Source organism: Macaca thibetana, chromosome 4 (assembly GCF_024542745.1).
Source record: "Macaca thibetana thibetana isolate TM-01 chromosome 4, ASM2454274v1, whole genome shotgun sequence".
NCBI classification, from domain to species: Eukaryota; Metazoa; Chordata; class Mammalia; order Primates; family Cercopithecidae; genus Macaca; species Macaca thibetana.
Window position 1 is genome coordinate 144095935 of NC_065581.1, and position 19058 is coordinate 144114992.

General features: G+C 37.6%; 1 protein-coding gene across 4 annotated transcripts in view; it reads left to right on the plus strand.

The window, feature by feature from the left end:
- Window positions 1–19058, plus strand: part of TBC1D32 (TBC1 domain family member 32) — a 223988-nt gene that overhangs the window by 73392 nt on the left and 131538 nt on the right. For all 4 annotated transcript variants that reach the window (XM_050788740.1, XM_050788739.1, XM_050788738.1 and 1 more), the window contains one exon: window positions 9271–9387. In XM_050788740.1, coding sequence (XP_050644697.1) covers window positions 9271–9387 — 117 coding nt within the window. The remainder of the gene's footprint in view (window positions 1–9270; window positions 9388–19058) is intronic.

Consider the following 19058-nt stretch of genomic DNA (forward strand, 5'->3'; position numbering starts at 1 on the left):
TTGCACAGTACTTCCTTAGGAAAGCACTAAAAATTAGTGCAAAGAGGTATAGCTCATACATAAATTTTACAATTAAAAAGCCAGAATAAGGTGGAGAGGAAAGAATAAAAGAACAGGAAATGGATGGGGAAAAAAGAAAACAAATAGGAAAATAGTAGCTCTAAATGCATCCATATCAATAATTGCACTAAATGCAAATGAACTAAATATTCTAATTAAAATACAGATTTTCAGAGTGAATAAAAAAGGAAGATACAACTGTGTGCTGTCTTTAAGAAATTAACTTTAGAATTAAGATGGTCGATGGGAGGTAGGACTGGCTTGCAACTCCTGCTCATACAGGCAAAACATTGTGTGGAGACTTACATTGTGAACGATTGCTTCAAGAACTACCACAGGAACATGCTAGGAAAGATGACAGAATCCACAGACCCTTTGAAGGAACGGGATCACTGCTGCAGGCTCACTGAGATATGGATAAACTGTGAGTCTGCTTGCTTTCTCAACAGAGAGGCTTGTGGTCTGGGTCAAGTTCTCAGCCCTGATCACCGGCTGCCTGGAAATAGACTTGGTGCTGTTGAGGGGCAAGGTAGGAGTGAGAGCGGCCTTTAGGACTGCCAGCTGCATGAGAGCATGGTGAGGCTGGTGACTGCCAGCTTTCCCTACTTCCCTGGCGATTCGTATGACTCAGGAGAGGCAGCCATAATCCCCCTGGAAATATAACTCCACTGGACTGGGAACCACTCACCCATCTCCCACAGCAGCCACAGCAAACCTTGCCCAAGGAGAGGCGGAACTCAGACACGCCTCTCTCTGCCCCGTCCTGGTGGTCTTTTTTTACCCTCCCTGGCAGCGGAAGACAAAGGTCATAATCTCTTGGGAACTCTATGGCCCTGCCCACTGCCTGAGAATCCTGAATACTTAACCAGGTGTCCCTAGGGCAAGTTTGCATCCTCCCTATAGGATCACAGCTGATGCCCTCTTGAAATTGCCACCTCCTGGCTGGAGGCCAAGCAGCACAAAACCAGCGCACTGAACAAAAACACAACCAACGAGCCTCACAGAGTTCACTACCCTGCCACCTCCACCAGAGCAGGTACTGATATCCATAGTTGCAAGACCTGAAGATGGATCACATCAAAAGACCCTTTGCAGACACTCCCCACTAGCAGCCCAGAGCCTGGTAGCTCTGCCGGCTGGCTAGACCCAGAAGAGCAAAAACAGTTACCATAGTTCAGCTCTCAGGAAGCCCATTCCTAGGGGAAGGGGAAAACACTACATCAAGTAGTGTTGGGATAAAAGAATCTGAATAGCAGCCCTTGAATCCCACATCTTCCCTTTGACATAGTCTACTCAAACGAGAAGGAACCAGAAAACGATTCTGGTAATGTGACAAAACACGTTTCTTTAACACCCCAAAAGATCATAGCAGCTCATCAACAATGGATCCAAACCAAGACAAAATCTCTGAATTGCCAGAAAAAGAATCCAGAAGGTTGATTCCTAAGCTAATCAAGGAGCACCAGAGAAAAATGTAGTCCAACTTAAGGAAATAAAAAACATGATACAGGATATGAAATGAAAAATTTTCAGTGAAATAGAGAGCACAAATTAAGAACAATAACCTGCTCCTGAGTGATCATTGGACCAACAATGATATCAAGATGGAAATTAAAAAATTTTTGAACCAAATGATAATAGTGACACAACCTATCAAAACCTCTAGGATACAGCAAAAGCAGGGCTAAGAGGAAAGTTTATAGCATTAAATGCCTACATCAAAACACCTGAAAGAGCACAAATATACAATCTAATGTCACACCTGATGGAACTAGAGAAACAAGAATAATCCAAAACCAAACCTGGCAGGAAAAAAGAAATAATGAACACTAAGATGAGAATCAAATAAAAAACTCAACCTGTTTTACAATAGCTGCAAAAATAAATAAATAAATAAAATACTTAGGAATATACCTAACCAAAGACATGAAAGACCTCTACAGGGAAAACTACAAAACACTGCTGAAAGAAATCAGATAACACAAACAAATGGAAAGACATTTCATGTTCATGGATGGGTAGAATTAATATTGTGAAAATGACTATACTGCCCAAAGCAATTTACAGATTCGATGCAATTCCCATCAAAATACCACCATAATTCTTCACAGAACTAGAACAAACAATCCTGAAATATATTTGTAGCCAACAAAGAGCCCACATAGCCAAAGCAAGACTAAGCAAAAAGAACAAATCTGGAGGCATCACATTACCCAACTTCAAATTATTCTACAAGGCTGCGGCATGGTACTGGTATAAAAATAGGCACATAGACCAATGTAACAAAAATAGAGAACTCAGAAATAAAGCCAAATACAGCCAACTGATCTTCGACAACGCAAACAAAAACAAAGTGGGGAAAGTATACCCTGTTCAAAAAATAGTGCCGGGTTAATTAGCAAGCCATATGTAGAAGAATAAAACTGGATCCTCATTTCTCACCTTATAGAAAAATCAACTCAAGATCAATCAAAGACATAAATCTAAGATCTGAAACCATAAGGATTCTAGAAGATAACATCAGAAAAACCAGACCCCTCTAGACATTAGCTTAGGTAAAGACTTTATGAAAAAAAAAAAAAAAAAAAGACTTTATGACTAGGAATTCAAAAGCAAATGCAACAAAAACAAAGATAAATAGATGGGACTTAATTAAATTAAAAAGCTTCTGCCCAGCAAAAGAAATAATCGGCAGAGTAAACAGACAACCCACAGAGTGGGAGAAAATCTTCACAATCTATGCATCTGACAAAAGACTAATATCCAGAATCTGCAAAGCACTCAAACAAATCAGCAAGAAAAACACAAACAACCCTATCACTAACGACGTGAATAGACAATTCTCAAAAGAAGATACACAAGTGGGCAACAAGCATATGGAAAAATGTGCAATATGACTAGTTATTAGGGAAATGCAAATCAAAACCACAATGTGATACCACCTTATTCCTGCAAGAATGGCCATTAAAAAAAAAAAAAAAAAGATATTGGCGTGGATGCAGTGAAAAGGGAACACTTTTACACTGTCAGTGAGGATGTAAACTAGTATAACCACTATGGAAAACAGCGTGGAGATTCCTTAAGGAACTAAAAGTAGATCTACCATTTGATCCTGTGATCCTAGTACTAGGTATCTACCCAGAGGAAAAGAAGTCATTATACAAAAAAGATACTTGCAAATACATGTTCATAGCAGCACAATTTGCAATTGCAAAAATATGGAACTGCCCACATGCACATCAATCAATGAGTAGATAAAGAAAATATGGTATATTTATGTACACACACACACACACACACACCCCATGGGATACTACTCAGCCATAAAGAGATCAGCCAGTTGATCTTTGATAAAGCAAACAAAAGCATAAGGTGAGGAAAGCACACCCTATTCAAAAACTGGTGCTGGGATAATTAGCAAGCCACATGTAGAAGAATGAAACTGGATCCTCATCTTTCACCTTATGCAAAAATCAACTCCAGCAACATCCAGCAACCTGGATGGAATTGGAGACTATTATTCTAAGTGAAATATTTAGGAATGGAAAAGCAAACATTGTATGTTCTCACTCATATGTGTGAGCTAAGCTATGAGGACACAAAGGCATAAGAATGGTACATCAGTCTTTGGGGACTCAGGAGAAAGGGTTGGGGGTGGTGAGGGATAAGAGACTACACACTGGGTACAGTGTACACTACTCAGGTGATGGTGCACCAAAGTCTCAGCAATCACCACTAAGAGAACTTATTCATGTAACCAGACACTATCTGTTCCTCAAAAACCTATTGAAATAAAAATAAATTAAATAACTAAAAGCACCATACAATCTGTTTCCCCAAAACCTATTGAAATAAAAATAAATTAAAGAACTAAAAACAGCACACAAGTGGCAAATATATATGCGCACGTGTGTGTGTGTATATATATGTGTGTGTGTGTGTGTGTATATATATATATGTCAGATTTCAATAACATTTACCAGTAAAAAAGAAATTAACTTTATTTTTTCTGTGGACACTTAGATAATAAAATAAATATGTTCTGATTCATTTTATTTACAGGTAGCTTAACATCACCTAAGTTGCAGGTTGTTGATAACGATCTCTACTGAACTATAATTAGAAACAAAATGAAATTACATTTTAGGTGGTAGGAAAATGTAGTTAACCAGTGTTAAAGATGATAATATATTTATCATAATTTTTAGCATGTCGAACTGTGGTAATTTATAAAAGTATATGGCAGAATGTTTGGCATATAGTAGGCACTCAATAAATGGTAGAAAGTATTATCAGTGTTGGTATGTTTAATTAGTCATGATGCATAGTGTGGATATGAAAGCAAAACTATTAAATAATATTTTTTATAATTGGTTATGCTCAGAGGATGATCGAGAATCAATTCAGTATTTTGAAACTTGTTTACTAAAATAACAGCATTTATTATGCCATTCCTGTATGAACTTGTTTTAGCCCATTTTCATACTACTATGAAGAACTACCTGAGACTGGGTAATTTATAAAGAAAAGAGGTTTAATTGACTCATAGTTCCACTTGTCTGGGGAGGCCTCAGGAAACTTACATTCTGGGAGGAAGGCGAAGGGGAAGCAAGGCACACATCTTACATGGCTGCTGGAGAGACAGTGAGTGAAGGGGAACTGCCAAACACATTTAAACCATGAGATCTCGGGAGAACTCACTATCATGGGAACAGCATGGGGGAACTGCACCCATGATCCAGTCAGCTCCCACCAGGTCCTTTCTTTGGCATGTAGGGATTACAATTTGAGGTGAGATTTGGGTGGGGACAAACAGCCAAACCATATCAGAACTCCACCACTGGGTAACCAAATAGTAGGTGAAGGTAGTGCCTCTTTTTCATGAATTATCCCAACTAATATTTTTTTTTTTAAATGATGGAATTAGAATGTCACCATTTGCAGTCTGCAAGAATTAACTGAGCCACATTAACATCACTAAAATAGAAATGGTTAAACATTATTAATGTGCCCTCTAATGAAAGAATAAACCACCATCTCTAGTCTTACCAAGGTATCTAACTTGATCAAGCCTTTGGATTCAGCTGCCAGTTTGCAGAATAGGGAAACTGCATATATCCAAAGGATGGAAGAACAGGCTGAACTGCTGCCTGACTGTGTACTTTCTAAAATCCAGACTGCTTAAAACTTTACAGGTCAAATGGCCTGAGCTTGTCAACAGACGAAATGAAAAGAAAGGAGAGGGAGAAGATGAATGCCTGTAGATTAAAAGAAGTTTTAAATGACACATCAAGTCTTGAAAATTGGAAAGACAAAATTATAGTGTCTGGATATGTACACCTGAGAAGTAAAACCACAAGAAAATCTTTGAAAGTGATTATTGTAAAGGTCAGGATACTGGGTGTTATGGAGGGATGGCAGGGGAGATAATTTTAGGTGCAGAGAAGGCTCTCTGGGGCAGGTGGCAGAGTTCTAGAAGAAATTCACTTTAAAGATAAAGATAAGTTGGATGGAAAAAATATATATAGAGAAGCAATATACATTAGAAAACTGACATGGCCACATTTAGTGTCAGAGATAAAGAAAAAGAAAAACTATCAGATTAAGAGACACATTTTATAATGATAATATGAATATGGTCAAAACACCAGAAAGATATAATCATAAATCAGTATGATCCTGATAAAATATTTAAAATATATGTAGTATTGAAATAGAATTTAAGGAAGAAATAGGCAAATCTGCTATCAGAGTTGAAGATTTTAACATTTCTCTTAGCAATTGATACAACAGATCAAGAGCTCTCGAATTATGTGATATGAATACCACTATTAACCACTTGATATTTATACAATATTATACTTGGCGACTGCAGAATATGCATTCTTTTCAGGAACACATGGCATGTCCTCAAAGATAGACCATGTTGGGCTAAATGCAAGTCTAAATAAATTTAAGATAATTGGAATAATATGAAGTATATTCTATAACCACAATGAAATTAATTAAAAATCAAGAATTAGAAACTAGAAAAAAAGATATTTGGAAATTAAGCCACGTACTTACAAATAACTTGTAGCTCAAAGAAGTCACAAGGGAAATTAGGAAGTATTTCAAATTGGATGCAAATAAAAATACATCAGAATTTGTGGTTATAGTTGAAGCAGTCCTAAGAGGGATATTTTTAACTGTAATATTTATATTAGAAAATAAGAAAGATCTAAAATTATTGACTCAAGTTTCCACTCAAAGGGAGTAGAAAAAGAAGAGCAAATTACACCCAAAACCAATGCAACAAGGGAAATAATAAACATTAGAGCAGAAATCAGTGAAACAGAACAAACTAAAGAGAAGTAACAAATCCAAATGTGATTTTTGGAAATGATTATTAAGAGTGATAAAAATTTTTTATCACTATTCAGTCTTCCCTCTCCCCTTCTTGTCCATACTACTTTAAAGAATAGAATACTTCATACACATAGTGTTCACTGACTTTTCCTTTACTCTTAAGGCATGTATTCCCTGAACACTAACCTTTTGAGTAACTATTTGATCATACTGTCTGTTGGACATGTTTTCAATACATCTGTGTTCTAATAGGTGTAATGTATCTCTGACAGTCTTACAACTTCCAAATTCTAATTTGTTTCTTTATTCCCTTATATTATCTACCCTCAAAACCATTTTTTCTTTAGAAACTTCTATTTAAAATGTAAAATTTAATCCCCACTACTTTTCTGAAAATACTTTGCCCCCTTTTTTTTTTTCGCTATAGGATAGAGATAGAGCTCATTAACAGCACATCTCTGCCTGCCGGCCTGCCTGCCTGCTACTTATACAGACTTACCTCTCACCTCTCTCTACATTGCTGAAGAGTGTCATCCTTATATCACCCCATTGCTCTCCATATTGTACTAACATCAGAACATTTAGGCACTATTTTAAGTTATTTAATAGTGTATTTTGTCCTGCACTACACTATGAGTCCTTGAGGGCAGGGACCATGCCTTTATTCATATTTTTATTGTTAGCATTTGGCACAATTACTGATAAGCAGCTGACACTAAAATATTTTTAGTGAATAAATAAGTGAATAGAAGATCAATATCAACCTGAAAGATTTTAATTTAAAAGAAAACTTCTTGACTTGGAGAATTAATTTTATACTTTAGTCTTAAAAATATATCAAACTTTGACTTTTCATTAGTTTCCTTATCATTATTGCATAAAGTCTCATTCTTCTATTCAAAACATTGATGACACAGATTTATGTTTTGTGCTACTATAAATTTTAAGATAATTAATGTCTGATATTAGCGACATCTTACAATGTGTGTTTGTGGGAGCCAACAATTACATTGTATATATTTTTATTCCAGAAATGCTTAATACATCACAATTTTGCAGTAAGCTAACATCTTTTAAAATGCCCAATGTGTGAGAAATGAATGTATTTCTTCTAGAAACAAGCTGCTGAAATCTTCTCAACCTTCTTTAAAATTCTGTTCAGGTTGTTTTAGTTTGAATACAGTTGTTGAATTATTTTTACCTAAAGTTTTACTTGATTTGCTTAGAGTAGCATGTCACACCTTACCTTTATTTGATTGTATGTGGTCCACATCATTTTATTTCTTACGTAAAGAGAAGTTCCATAATCGTGAACTGAATTCTTCATGCATAAATAATATAAAAATGCTCAATATACTATTGCTATATGTGATTTATAAAGATTATATTTCTTTCTCTACCCAAATAGACGTTTTAAAGGCTTTTTTGTAATCTTTTATGATTATGGTAGAAAAGATTCTGTAAACATAAAATAAAGGATTTATTCTTGATAGAATCCAAATATTGCTGGATTAATATTAAGGACATTAAAACATGTTTGCAGATTTAAAGTACAAAGCATTATTACCTTGTATTTTTTGGTTCATCTATATTCTCAGGATAAACTAGATTGGATTAAAAATAAATCTGTAATGAAATCTGTTTTATTAATCATCTTTCTAGTTAATACATGGTGATTAGAGAAGTTCATACAATAGTTTCCTAGGTGAACCCTCCAATTTTTCTGCAGTTCATTTTATGTATAATTAATAGACATATTTCTCAAACATTCTTTCCTTGGCAATTTTTTTCTTCCTTTTCTATAGTGCATACTATAGTGAAAATGTAAAGCAGAAAACTTTACAGTTATAAGTGAGTACAATTAATATAATGCAAGCAAAAGATATAAGTATTGGCAGAATATAGGGCTTCTGGATGTGGATGGAGTTAATTGGAAAGTCTTCAGAAAAGACGTGACATATTTTGAAAGCATATCAAGTGGGCTAATGAGTAAGTGGAGGGCAGGAGAAGTGTGTTACTAGGACAAAAAAGTACGTATAGGTGGCGGTCAGTTGAAGGAGACCACAGGCATATTTGATTGACGAAGTGGCGACTTCATGCTGAGGAATACTAGGAAATGAGGCTTTTGAGACTATGAAGAGTAGAAGCATGTCAATTTGAGAAGTGCCTTGAAAGCCATGCTAAGGAGTTTAGATTTAATGCTTAGTGATGGGCAACCACAGCATGCTTTTGAACTAGGGAGCACAAGAATGAATGTGCCTGAGAAAAATATTCTAGTTGTGTTTAATAAGATGCAATGAGAGTGAAGAGCTTAAATATTTCATGGAGAGATTGGTAAAATTGCACCAGCAAGTGAGTTAGCTTTGATAGGAAAAGCCATGGCTTTTAAAAATTAGCTATCATATTTAGGTTAGTTGGATTTTCAGTGAATGTAGTTAAAAGATAGCCTCATGGTCTGAGGGCAAAAATATATAGAATTTATTATCTTGCCCCAGAGTCCATAAGTATTATTCTCTTGCATTTTTTTACGTGTTGGATATGACAGTGCAAAGAATGAGAAAGATGGATTATTGAATTTTTGTCAGAACCAAACTTTTAAGAGATACATGATATTTTAAAGCATATTCCAAATTTCATATATGTATGTAATGGTTGTTACGTCATGCGTTGTCAGCTTATAGATTATTGCTGTGCATGTTAACTGTACTTATCATATATGTAACATATTTCCAACTTATGGGAATTAGGTATATTTAAAAATTAGCCCTCAAAGTCATACAGATACGAAACTTCATTAATAACTCTCCATGGATGTGGTTGACAAAAAAGAATCATTTAAATGCTTGTTTTCTTTCCCTCTAGTCTTTTTTAGCACTGGTGAACTTGTTATCCTATCCTGCTATTTATGAGCTGATAAAGAATCAAGATCTTCCTAATAAAACAGAATATTCTCTTCGTGAAGTCCCAACATGTGTTATTGTAAGTCATTTTCTTTAAATCTTTCTCTTTTATAAATGCTACTGTTTGAGATTGGTAGTAAAAATGCAATTTGACCAAAAAGAGAAAAAAGAAGCATTATGTAATGGCATTTAAGGGCTGATTTGATTAATCATGCATGAATTATATCAACTTTTGAATTTTCTGTGCATGGAATCTTTGATCCAGGTCACCTAACATTCCCAACACCTATCAGAATTCGAGGCTAACTCCAACCAGGAAGGAGACTTGGCATAGATAGAAGTATACTTTTGAGTGATTTTTAGATGGCTCATTACATTATTAGTCAAACCAGTGATGCTCCTTCATTGGCTAGGATTAGTAGGAATAAATTGTCTCCACGGTGTCCACTACATTTCCTGCTTATATTTTAATGAACTACATATTATTGCCCCATGAGGGCAGTATATACAAATTTATTTAATCTGAGACCTAGGTTGTACTAATATTCACAGTTAAGTAACTTGTTTTAATCATTAAGGGATATTTAGTTCCTTATCTTTGGGTACATTTATGAATTAACCCAGAAATATATGTGTATATGCATATAAGGGTTAGTAAAGACTTACTTGATATTGAAATTTATTATTGGTCGCTCTTTTTCATTTTCTGGTCACTTCATCCTATGTGATATTGTTTTTATAAACATAGTTTTGCCCTTTCGAATACGTTTAAACCTGTTAACCCTAAATACTTAGAGTTTTAAAAATTTCATCTACTTTGGGAAACTTTTAATAGCTTATATGATGTGAAATACAAAGATGGGCACTTCTGTCATTTAACACTAACTTAGATTCTCTTATCTTCTTTTTCTTGAAGTTTTCCAATTGTATTTTGTGCTTACTTGTATGTTGGCACTTCGACATACAAGTCTACCTGTTGAGTACAGGTAGACCTCAGAATTATTGCAGGTTCATTTCCATACCACAGCAATAACATGAATATTGCAATAAAGGAAGTCACACAAATTTTTTGTTTTCCCATGTAAAAGTTATGTCTACACTATACTTTAGTCTAAAGTGTGCAGTAGAAATATGTCTAAAAAATGTTTATTGCTTAATTAAAAGTACTTTATCGCTAAAAATGCTAATGAACATCTGAGCCTTCAGTGAGTTGTAATCTGTTTTGCTGGTGGAGAATCTTACCTCACTGTCGATGGCAGCTGACTGATCAGTGTGTTGGTTGTTATGGGCTGGGGTGCCTCTGGCAATTTCTGAAAATAAGAGAACAGTGAAGTTCACTGCATCAATTGACTCCTTTCATGAAAGATTTCTCTGAAGTATTTGATGCTTTTTGATAGCATTTTACCCACCGTAGAACTTCTTTTAGAATTGAAGCCAATCCTCTCATCCCACTCACTGCTTTATCAACTAAGTTTATGCAATATTTTAAGTCCTTTGTTGTTATTTCAACAATGTTCACAGCATGTTCTACAGGAGTGGATTCCATCTTTGCTCATCCATAAGAAACAACTCAACTCATCTGTTTGATTTTGATCTTAAGATTGCAGTGATTCAGTCACATCTTCAGGCTCCACTTTTAATTCTAGTTTTCCTGCTATTTCCACCACGTCTGCAGTTACTTGTTCTACTGAAGTACTGAACTTCTTTAAGTCATCCATTAGGGTTAGAATCAGCTTCTTCCAAACTTCTTTTAATGTTGATATTTTGACCTCTTTTCATGAATCACAGATGTGGCATCTTAATGGTGAATCCTTTCCAGAAGGTTTTCAATTTACTTTGCCCAGATCTGTCAGAGGAATCACTATTTATGGCAACTATAGCTTTACAAAATATATTTCTTAAATATTTGAAAGTCAAAATTACTCCTTGATTTATGGGCTACAGAATGGATGTTATCTTAGCAGGCACAAAAACAATACTAATCTCCTTAAACATCTCCATCAGAGCTCTTGGATGACCTGTTGCATTGTCAATGAGCAGTAGTATTTTGAAAGGAATCTTTTTACTGAGCAGTAATTTTCAATGGTAGGCTTAAAATATGCAGTAAACCCATGCAGTCACATATGTACTGTCATTTACTTTATTTTTCCATTTATATAGCATAGGCAGAGTAGATTTTCCAGTGCTCCAGGATTTTTGGAATGGTAAATGGGCATTGGCTTCTGCTTAAAGTCACCATCTGCATTAGCTCTTAAGAAGAGAGTTAGCCTATCTTTTGATGCTTTGGATCCACGCATTGACTTCTCCTTTCGAGCTATGAAAGTCCTAGACGATATCTTCTTCCAATATAAGGCTGTTTTGTTTGCATTGAAAATCTCTTGGCCGAGTGTCATGGTTCATGCCTGTAATCCCAGCACTTTGGGAGGCCGAGGTGGGGAGATCACCTGAGGTCAGGAGTTCGAGAGCAGCCTGGCCAACATGTTGAAACCCCGTGTCTACTAAAAATACAAAAATCAACTGGACATGGTGGCACGTGTCTGTAATCCCAGCTACATGGGAGGCTGAGGCAGGAGAATCACTTGAACCTGGGAGGTGGAGGTTGCAGTGAGCCTAGATTGAGCCATTGCACTCCAGCCTGGGCGACAGAGTGAGACTCAATCTCAAAAAAAAAAAAAAAAGAAAAAGAGAAAAAGAAAAATCTCTTTAATGTAGCTAACTTCATCAATTATCTTAGCTAGATCTTCTGGATAACTTGCAACTTCTACATCAGCACTTGCTACTTCACCTTGTACTTCCATGTTATTCAGACAGCTTCTTTCCTTGAATCCCATGAACTAACCTGTTAACTTCAAACTTTCCTTCTGTAGCTCCCTCATTTCTCTCAGCCTTATTAAAGTTAAATAGAGTGAGAGCCTTCTGTGGGTTAGGGTTTGGCTTAAGGTAATGCTGTGATTGGTTTGATTTTCTGTTCAAATCACTCAAACTTTCTTCATATCAGCAATAAGGTTGTTTCATTTTGTTATCATTCATGTGTTTCCTGGAGTAACACTTTTAATATCCTTAAAGAACTTTTTCTTTGCATGCACAACTTGGCTAATTGGCAAAAGAGGCCCAGTTTTTGGCCTGTCTTAGCTTTTGACATGCTGTCCTCACCAAGCTGAGTCACTTTTAGCTTTTGATGTACAGTGAGATACACTCAACTTTTCCTTTTATTTGAACCCTTAGTGGTTTCGTAAGGTTACTAATTGCCATAATCTTGATATTGTTGTGTCTCAGGTAATAAGGAGGCCCCAGGAGAAAGAGAAAGATAGGTGAATGACCAGTTGGTGGAACAATAAGAACAACATTTATCCGTTAAGTTTGTTGTCTTATCTGGGTATGGTTCATGGTGCCCCAAAATAATTACAATAGTAACATCAAAGGTTACTAATCACAGGTCATCATAACAGAATAATTATGAAAAGTTTGTAATATTGTGAGAATTACCAAAATGTGATGCAGAGGCACAAAGTGAACACATGCTGTTAGAAAAATGACACCAGTAAACTTGTTTGACGTAACGTTGCCACACATCTTAAATATGCAAAAAAGCATATTATCTGCAAAGTACAATAAGTGACATGCAATAGAATAAGGTATGCCTGTAGTTTCATCGTTAGTCATTTATGTGCCTAGATTTCCCACTACAATGGGAGTACCTTAGAGAAAGTAGGCTGTCTTCAATGTATATAAATCTAGCACATTATATGGATCCAGTGAAAATAATTATTCTAATATGATTGGTTTTATTAGATTGATTATGGGAAACAAGTACAAATTAGTTTTATGATATAGTCCAAAATGATGACTTCAATGTTTGTTCTCTTAAGTTTTCATGTGTCTCTGTGGGGTATATTCAACTATATCTTTCCACTTATGGAAAAATTTGTTTTCTGTTTGGTCTTAAGACAGTTAACTGCAGTTATATTACTCTGTTTCTCCCAAAGACATTATGTTTTAACCCTGTAGAAAGATCACTGCTTTCTGTCATGATTTAAACATGTATATGAGTTCCTTTTAAAACAAACAACTCTTTTGGTCTATGCCTTCTTTTATTTACCACACGGTAGTTTTATTTCTTTCCCTCCACCCTAAGCTTCCTGAAAATTTTGCCTGTGCTTTAAGTCTCTACATTTTTTTCTCTTCTGTCAACCAGGGAAGCCACCATAACCTGGCATCTTTGCCCAACTACCTAACTTAAATTGTTCTGCCAAAACCCAATAAATATATAACTCCCTAATCTAATGGAACCTCCTTGTATTAGTTTGTCATGCGCTAATAAAGACATACTTGAGACTGGGTTATTTATAAAGGAAAGAGGTTTAGTTGACTCACAGTTCAGCATGGCTAGGGAGACCTCAGGAAACTTACAATCATGGTGGAAGGGGAAGCAAACACATCCTTCATCACGTGGTAGCAGGCAAGAGAAGTGCTGAGCAAAGGGGGAAAAGTCCCTTATAAAACCATCATATCTCATGATAAATCACTATCATGAAAGCAGCATGGGGGTAACTGCCCCCATGATTCAGTTACCACCATGTCTCTTCCATGACATATGGTGTATTAGTCAGGGTTCTTTAGAGGAACAGAACTAGTAGGATATGTCTCTCTATATCTATCTATCTATCTATCTATCTATCTATCTATCTATCTATCTATCTGTCTGTCTGTCTGTCTGTCTGTCTGTCTGTCTGTCTATCTATCTATCTATCTATCTATCTATCTATCTATCTATCTATCTATCTATGTATGTATCTATATCTGTATATCAAAGGGAGAAAAATGTAGGCTGAGAGGCTAGGCCAGTCTAGTCTTTTCACATTTTTCTGCCTGCTTTATATTCTAGGCACACAGGCAGCTGATTAGAGGGTGCTTACCCAGATTAAGGGTGGGTCTGCCTTTCCCAGCCCACTGACTCAAATGTTAATCTCCCTTGGCAACACCCTCACAGACAAACCCAGGATCAAAACTTTGCATCCTTCAATCCAATCAAGTTGACACTCAGTATTAACCATCACATGTGGGGATTATGGGAACTATAATTCAAAATGAGATTTGGGTGGGGACACAACTAAATCGTGTCACATCCCTATACCCTTTAACTTAATTTACCACTTTGGAATATTTGACATGGTTTGTCTACTCCTTAGTGTAATTTTCTGTTTCTGTGACTGCAGCATTACTTACTTCTTGTTCTCTTCCTTCTTTTCTGGTCTCTCCTGCATAGTTGTCCTTGTAGACTTCTTTTCCTTTGTTTGTCCTATGGCCTCCAGAGTGATCTCATCCAATTCCATGGCTTCAGTTACGCACTGACAACTCTTTGACCTATATGACTTGACTGCCAATTTTATAATTAGAACCCTACCAGACAATGGGCATCTGGAACAGTCACAGGCATCTTAGTCTTACTGTGTCTACAACTGAATGTAATGTTTTCTCTTTCCCAAATCAATTCTGTTTCCTGTTTTTCTCAGTGTATGGTACTATTAGTCACACAATTTAGTGAACCGGAAACCTGGAAATCATTATTGATTCTTCCCTCTCTATAGGCAATAAATTACCACCTGATAGAATTTGCCTCCCTAATAACTTGATCTTGTTTTCTTTCTGTATTCATTTTTTAAAAATTCTTATTTTAGCTTCAGTGGTACATGTGTAGGATTCTTATATAGGTAAACTCATGTTACAGAGATTTGTTGTGCAGATTATTTCATCACCCAGGTACTAAGCCTAGTACCTAATAGTTATCTTTTCTGTTCCTCTCCCTCCTCCACCCCCTACCCTCTAATAGGCCCTAGTGTCTGTTGTTCCTCTCTTTGTGTCCATGAGTTCTCATCATTTAGCTCCCACTTACACCTGAAAACATGTGGTATTTGATTTTCTGTTTGTGCATTAGATTGTCACCAACTCCATTCATGTTCCCATGAAAGACATGATCTTGTTCTTTTTTAATGCTGCATAGTATTCTATGGTATATATGTCCACATTTTCTTTATTCAATTTGCCATTGATGGGCATTTAGGTTGATTCCATGTCTCACCTTATCCAAGTTCTCTCTGGGTAAGATTATGACACAAAGCTGGAGAGTTGATATACCTCTGAGGTAGGACAGTAAAGGTATATTGCTGGCCGTTCCAGCTGAAGGCAGATTGCTTCTGGTGGGCCTTATGGACAGGAACAGAGATAAAGGCATTTGCCAAGTCAATGGCTACATACCAGGTACCAGGAGATGTGTTAATTTACTCAAGCAATGAAACCGCATCTGGTACAGCAGCTAGCATTCTTCAAGATCCATGTCTTTGCTGTTGTGAATAGTGCTGCAGTGAACATTTGTATGCATGTCTTTTTGGTTGAATGATTTATACTCCTTTGGTTGTATACCTAGTGTATTAGTCAGGGTTCCCTAGAGGCATAGAACTAATAGGATACTATATATATAAAAAGAGGAGTTTATTAAGTATTAACTTACAAGATCACAAGGTCCCAAAATAGGCTATCTACAAGTTCGAGGAGTGAGGAGAGTCAGTCCAAGTCTCCAACTCAAGAACTTGGATTCCAACGTTTGAGTGCAGGAAAGCATCCAGCATGGAAGAAAGATGTAGGCTGGGAGGTTAAGCCAGTCTCACCTTTTCATGTTTTTCTCCCTGCTTTATATTCAAGGGCAGTTGATTAGATTGTGTCCACCAGATTAAAGGTCTGCCTTCCCCATCCCACTGATTCAAATGTTAATTTCCTTTGGCGACACCCACACAGACACACCTAGGATCAATACTTTGCATCCTTCAATCCAATCAAGTTGACGCTCACTATTAACCATCACAAGTTCACCTCTTGTCAACTTGAAGCCATAGCATACGTTCAGTTTCCACAAAAGCTCAGCAACAGGCCAAGTGCTGCCTCTCAGAAGGAGAGTAGTTATCTGAAGAAGGCAGGGCCTTGCTCCAAAATCTTAGTGGCCTCTGCTGTGATTCACCTATGGGGGTCTGCCAAAGGCTCCAAACAGCATCTCTATCTGCCACTGATGCCTCAAGCACCATTGGATCTGCTGAGTCATATGGCCCAAGTGGCAGAGCAGCTTGCACAGCAGCCTGGGTCTGTTGTAGAGCCTTCTTCTGTTCTGGACCCCACTGAAAACTGGCAGCCTTTCAGGTCATTCAATAAATGGGACAGAGTAACACACCCAGGTGAGGAATGTGTCGCCTCCAAAATCCAAATAGGCTCACTAGGCATTGTGCCTCTTTCTTGTTTGTAGGAGGGGCCAAATGCAGCAACTTATTCTTCACGTTAGAAGGAATATCTCGACAGACCCCACACCACTGGACCCCTAGACATTTTACTGAGGTGGAAGGTCCCTGAATTTTAGTTGGATTTATTTTTCATCCTCTGGCACGCAAATGTCTCAGCAGTAAGTCCAGTGTGTTTGCTACATCCTGCTCACTTGATCCAATCAGCTTAGTTATCAATGTAATGGACCAGTGTGATATCTTGCAGAAGCAAAAAGTGATCAAGTTCTCTCTGGATAAGATTATGATACAAAGCTGGAGAGTTGATATACTTCTGAGGTAGAACAGGAAAGGTTTATTGCTGGCCTTGCCAGCTGAAGACAAATTGCTTCTGGTGGGCCTTATGGATAGGAACGGAGATAAAGGCATTTGCCAAGTCAGTGACTGCATACCAGGTACCAGGAGATGTGTTAATTTACTGAAGCAGTGAAACCACATCTGGTACAGCAGCTGCAGTTGGAGTCACCACTTTGTTAAGCTTAGGATAATCCAGTAGCATTCTTCAAGATCCATCTGTCTTCTGCACAGGCCAAATAGGAGAATTGAATCGGGCTGTGTTAGGAATCCCCACCCCTGCGTCTTTCAAGTCCTTGATGGTGGCACTAATCTCAGGAGTGCGATATTATTTTTGATTTAGTATTTTTCTAGGTAGAGGCAGGTATAATGGCTTCTATTTGGCCTTTCCCACCATAATAGCCCTCACCATACCAGTCAGAGAACGTAGGTGGGGGTTCTGCCAGCTGCTAAGTATGTCTGTGACAATTATGCATTCTGGCACTGGGGAAAAGACTACAGGGTGAGTCCAGAGATCCACTGTACACACTCTACGTCGGACCTGAGGTAAAACTCCATTAATTACCTGATGGCCATAAGCCACTGTTTTAACTGGAGGACAACAGTGACATTTTGGATCCCCTGGAATCAACATCAGCTCAGAGCCAGTGTCCATCAGTCCCCAAAATGTCTGATCATTTCCCTTTCCTCAGTGCACAGTTGCCCTGGGTAAAAGGCCAGAGGTCTCCTTGGGGAAGGATGGGAGAAAAATTCACTGCATAAATTGTCAGTAATGTAGTAGGGTCCTTCCTTGAGGGGACTCAGCCTCCCTTCATTCAAGGGATTCTGAGTCTGTGAACTGGCTTGTCTGGAAATGGATTGAGGGGCCGCGATTCTCTTTTTTATAATTCAAAGTAGTCTTTTGTCCGTTCGACCTAGAAGTTTTCTGCTTATATTAATGAAGTAGGAATGTAGTAGGCTTCCTATCAGTTTCACTTCTAGGAACACCGTGATTAGCCAATGCCAGAGCTAAACAGGAGTCGGACTATTCTGATTGCTGTTTTGTCTCTGGTGTCCATTACAGTAGCTACACCCACCTGGCCTTTGACGGTTGAGTACCACTCTTTGGCCATCGCCACCTCGGGATCCAGTTATTCTTATTTTATTTAAATTTTGTAGTTGAGTGAATTCGGTTCCCACATTTAGATCTGGCATACAGAGAAGAGCGATTACGGGGCTCTTCACAGATGTAGGTGAGGCCCTCACAAATCTATTTTGCAAGGCATTGGTCAAGGGTATATCTTCTGGAACCTCCCAGTAGATCTAAAGCGACTAATCAACTTCACCATCTTAATCTCCCTAAGACTTGAGATCCCTTCCTCTGCATTAAACCAAGGGACATCAGGAATTTCCAGCGTGCTCACATTGGGCCATCTTTTAATCCATATTTCAACTAACTGAGCAACTAAATGATTAGAACATTTTTCAACTTCTCGAGCTGCAACATTAAATGCAGAGGCCCTACTTAGTTGGGCCAAATCAATAAATTCAGCCTGATTCAGCTCGGTGTTCCTCCCATCATTATCCCATACCCTTAATATCCATTCCCATGCCTGTTCTCCAGATTTCTGTTTATATAAATTGGAGAACTCAAGCAGTTCTTTTTGAGTGTAGTGCATTTCCTCATAGATCATGCTCTCAACCTCACCTTTAGGGGCCTGCATGACTTTAGTGCAGTTATAGGTCTAGAAGGAAACAGGGTGTTGGGGCTAGCTCCTGAGGAGAATCAACATTCTTTTGCCTGACAACTGCCTCAGGGGAGGCCATCACTTTTGCCTCAGGCAGTGCAGGGTTTATCTCCTCCCACAAAAGTGGAAAGGCTGATGGCACCATGGGTTGGGGAGGGGATGTTGCCACTACTGGGGATGGGGAAGCTGTTTCTTCTGGCAAAAAAAAGGTTCATCAGAGTGTACAAACTTAGTGTCCCCAGTTCTACAGGGTCCTCGCACATGTCCCCATTCAAAGTTGTAGGGTCCCATTCTTTTCCAATCAATGCCCTCACTTTAACAGTAGACACCTGGCGAGGCTGTGCATGCAGCTTTTGTTGCAGGTCAGCCACTCACATGCCTGTTTTTCCACAATTTCTGCTCTTTTT